Raw genomic sequence first — 3,714 nt, 5'->3', positions numbered from 1 at the left:
AAGACTCAGGTGGGTCTCCTGAATTCTTGTTTTGCCCTTGGACCAGGGACTGCCTCGTGTATCCAAACCCAGGATTCTTTCCCTGGAGATGCCTCTTCCTTAGGACACAAACAGCTTCCCACAGGGCGTGTGGAAATGTCTCCTGGCTATGCTTGGGTGCTCATAAAGAACTTGGAGCCACCATGGTTGGGCTCCAAGTGCACCTTGTTTTGCCAGCAGCTGGTTTTAGTCCCCTTGGGGTCTTTGGTTTAAGTCTGCTGGAGGTGTTTCTGCTGGGCAGGGAGGAGTTTCCCACCCTTGGAATGGCATGGGATGGGATGGGATGGGATGGGATGGGATGGGATGGGATGGGATGGGATGGGATGGGATGGGATGGGGTACACACCAGTCATGCTAAATGACACACAAATGTCAAGGGAACTGAGGATGCCCCATCCCTGGAAGTGTCCAAAGCCAGGCTGGAGCAACCTGGCCTAGTGAAGGTGTCCCTGCCCATGGCAGGGGGTGGAATTAGAGGCACTTTAAGGTCCTTTGCAGCTCCAAACCATTCTGTGATGCTGTGATTTGTCTGGGGTTGGCAGTGAGATCCAGCTCAGCCTCAGTGGCACACGTGGTGAGGCAAAGATGACCCTCAGAGAGCCCCTTGGAGAGTAACAGGAGCTGCAGGACCAAGTGTGGCTTGGCTGTCTCAGCCTGGAAAAGGAAATAAAACAGTAACCAAAGCAGAAATTCAGATAAGAAGTAACTCTGCCCTCCCTGGCACAGAAACTTTCTTCAGCTTCCCTTGTTTAGTAAAAGTGCACAGTGGCCACATACTGATACATTAATAGGTCCAAACCCCATAAAATATTAATATCTTGAGATGTGCCCCTCTGCTGACCTGCTGAGCCGGTTCCAGCCTCTGCCATCCCTGTGTTAAACAGACACAGCCCTTGTGAACTCACTCATGAATTGCTGAATCCTCTCCTGCCTTTGAACTTCGGGCTCCAACCACTAGATGGGACTAAGGGCCAGCACATCATCCCAGAGGTCAGGGACGAGCTCTGAGAGGCCAATGTTTACAGAGCAACTTGGCATGTTATGTGGATGTTCAGCTCTTATAAACCAAAAGGTCCTTCTAAACTACATTTATACAATTTATTCCCCTGTGATGATAAAATTTTACGCCTCGTTTCTTCCTCCTCTCTTGACCCTGCGAGGAAATCTCCAGTCTCTGTCCAGGAGTTGTTTCTGTGGGAGGAATAACAAGGAGCTTGTAACGAGACTCCAAACTTGTTCTTTGAGTTCAACTTGGAAAAACAAACAGATATTGGATACAGCCAGAGCTGGAAAGACAAGGCAAAAAGGGGAAGAGGGGGAAAGTATTACCAGGACAAGCTCAAGCAGCACTTGGAAAACTCTCTCAGGGATTGCTGGGGGGTCTGTGCAGGGCCAGGAGTTGGACTGGATGATCCTTGGGGGTCCTACAAAGCTCAGGGTAATTCTGTAATTCCTATTTTGAACCTGGGGTTAATCGGTATCATCACCTAAAATGGGCAAACTGCACTTTGGTTCAGCAGAAACGAAGTTTAAGGCAGAAAAGCGCAACAGCTGGGCACGTTCTCAGCTCCCAGGGTGTGCTGCTCTTGGGAAATGGGTTGCAATTTTAGGGGGAAAACTCAGCTCCATCTTTCCTGGCTGACCTGGCTGGAAGGAGCTGGGATAGTAAAGGTGAAGGGGTTAATTTACCACTTAACAGCGGGAAAGTGTGGGGCTGGGGGTGCAGAAGGGGTGGTCCCCTCCCAGCTCCACGTCCCCCTGATGGGATCCCGTTGCTCCCAGGCTTTAGGATGTTTGCTGTGGGAGTTGGCAACGCCGTGGAGGATGAGCTGAGGGAAATCGCTTCAGAACCAGTGGCTGAGCACTCTTTCTACACTGCTGACTTCAGAACCATCAGCAAGATCGGGAAGAAGCTCCAGATGAAGATCTGTGTTGGTGAGAGTTGGGGGACTGGGGAGAGAAGGGGGGGGGTTTAAGGCTGGAAGCAGAAGGAGAAAAATGCCCTTTCAGGTGGGTGTTACAAAAAGCTCTCTGTTCTCCCCGTGTTGGGTTGGCAGGTGGAAGGATCAGGGGACATCAATTTTGGGTGGTTACCTGCAAAGCAACCCCTACACCTCAACCATCTTCCCAACTCTCCCCAACTCCCTCTCCTTCCCTTTTCCTCCGCCTTCCTCCCCTTCTCTACCTTTCTCCTCAGAAATTATAAGTTTAGGCTGTGTCACCTCCTGAGAGCAGCCAGAAGTGGCAGAAGGAAAGAAAAGATCGATTTATTTGGCCCAATATGTAGATCATCACAAAACTGAAGCTTTCTAACCACTGGCTGCTTCTCCAGATTCCTAAAGATGGGACTTCCCTTTCCTCTAAGAGGCTCCAGTGGAAATTTACACTGCTCATGATTAATTAAAACATTTAATTTGAGAAGTTTTTTTGAACAGAAAGCAGGCTGTGTCTGCAGAGAGTCAGCTTTGCAAGGCAGAGACTTTCATGGCTCCTCTAAGAAGTAGGAGTCAATCCAAGAACAAAGTGATGGGAGCTGTGTCAAAAAAAACCCCCAAAACAAAACAAACCCCAACATGTATTTAAACATCTTTCAAGAAAGCAAATACATTTAGGCTTCAGCATTCAAAAAAAGCAGATTTTAGAAAAAGTATTGTTTGCAAAAAAAAAAAAAAAAATTTGGGTAAATATATTAATATTTGAGTATTTAAAAGAAAAAAAAAAAAGAAAGGGAAGGAAATATTTACATTTGCTTGATTTCCAGTGCCAGCTTGTATTTATCAACAGATGGCCAGAAATCTTCTGGTAATATCCAGCTTTAGTTTACTCAGGATTTGTGGTTTCGTGTAAGTGATGTCCTTTCCTTTAAAAAGTCTTACTCTTGTTTACTTCTTCCATTTCCTTTCTTTTCCCAACCATTTTATACTCTTTTTTTTTTTCTTTTTCCCCCTTTTTACTCCTTTTTACCCTTTTTTTACTCCCATTCCAGTTAATTTTGCTTGAAGAATATGTGGTAATTATGGACACAGGTTAACAAACTGATTAATGCACGTTCCTCCAGCCACTCAAGGACTGGAAAACTGAAGCAAAGCTCAACCAAGCCTTGACTCAGATGGTAACCAGGGCCTCCAATTTTTATTTGATGTTACTGGGGAGGTGGTTTTGAGCACCATGTTTGGTCAGATTCAAATTTTGGGGGCAAACTTTAAGCAGCAGCAGCAGAAGAGCTCAGTGGGTTTTTAGGCAAGTGGAAACCCAGGAGAGATTTTCCTACACAGAGCCTGGCCTATATGACGAGAAAATGTGACATTCTCTGGTCATCTGAGAGCCAGAAGTGATCAGCCAGGTAATTAGAAGGGATGATAATTTGATTTCCTTCCTCTTTCTTACAAAGAATTGCTTTATTTCACTGATCTCAGTGATTCTGACCAAATCCTTTTTTTTTTGGTACCACTTAACTCATCATCTTGACATTCTGCTCCACAGAGGAGGATCCCTGTGAATGTAAATCCATCCTGAAGTTCCAGACCAAAGTTGAAGATCTCATCAATTCCCTGCAGCAGAAATATATCCTTTGGGAGCTGAGTTTGTCCAGTTGTCCTTTGGGAGTTGGGTTGTGGTTCCTGGTGGGACCAGAGGGGAAATTCCACTCCTGGGGGAAGGAGGTTGGGAAAGAAG

The 3,714-nt window shown here is 46.1% G+C and overlaps 1 protein-coding gene across 1 annotated transcript in view; it reads left to right on the top strand.

Moving 5' to 3' along the window:
* Positions 1 to 3,621, top strand: part of LOC114073401 (cartilage matrix protein-like) — a gene marked incomplete at both ends in the record, with an annotated part of 5,810 nt that extends 2,189 nt beyond the window's left edge. The window contains 2 exons of the mRNA XM_027911157.1: positions 1,650 to 1,974; positions 3,523 to 3,621. Of these exons, the coding sequence (XP_027766958.1) occupies positions 1,650 to 1,974; positions 3,523 to 3,621 (424 nt within the window). The remainder of the gene's footprint in view (positions 1 to 1,649; positions 1,975 to 3,522) is intronic.
* Between the last annotated feature and the right edge of the window lie 93 nt (positions 3,622 to 3,714).

Source organism: Empidonax traillii, unplaced genomic scaffold (assembly GCF_003031625.1).
Source record: "Empidonax traillii isolate 1590-97213 ecotype Southwest subspecies unplaced genomic scaffold, ASM303162v1 scaffold6325:size6213, whole genome shotgun sequence".
Classification (NCBI taxonomy): domain Eukaryota; kingdom Metazoa; phylum Chordata; class Aves; order Passeriformes; family Tyrannidae; genus Empidonax; species Empidonax traillii.
This window is presented reverse-complemented; position numbering and strand designations above follow the sequence as displayed.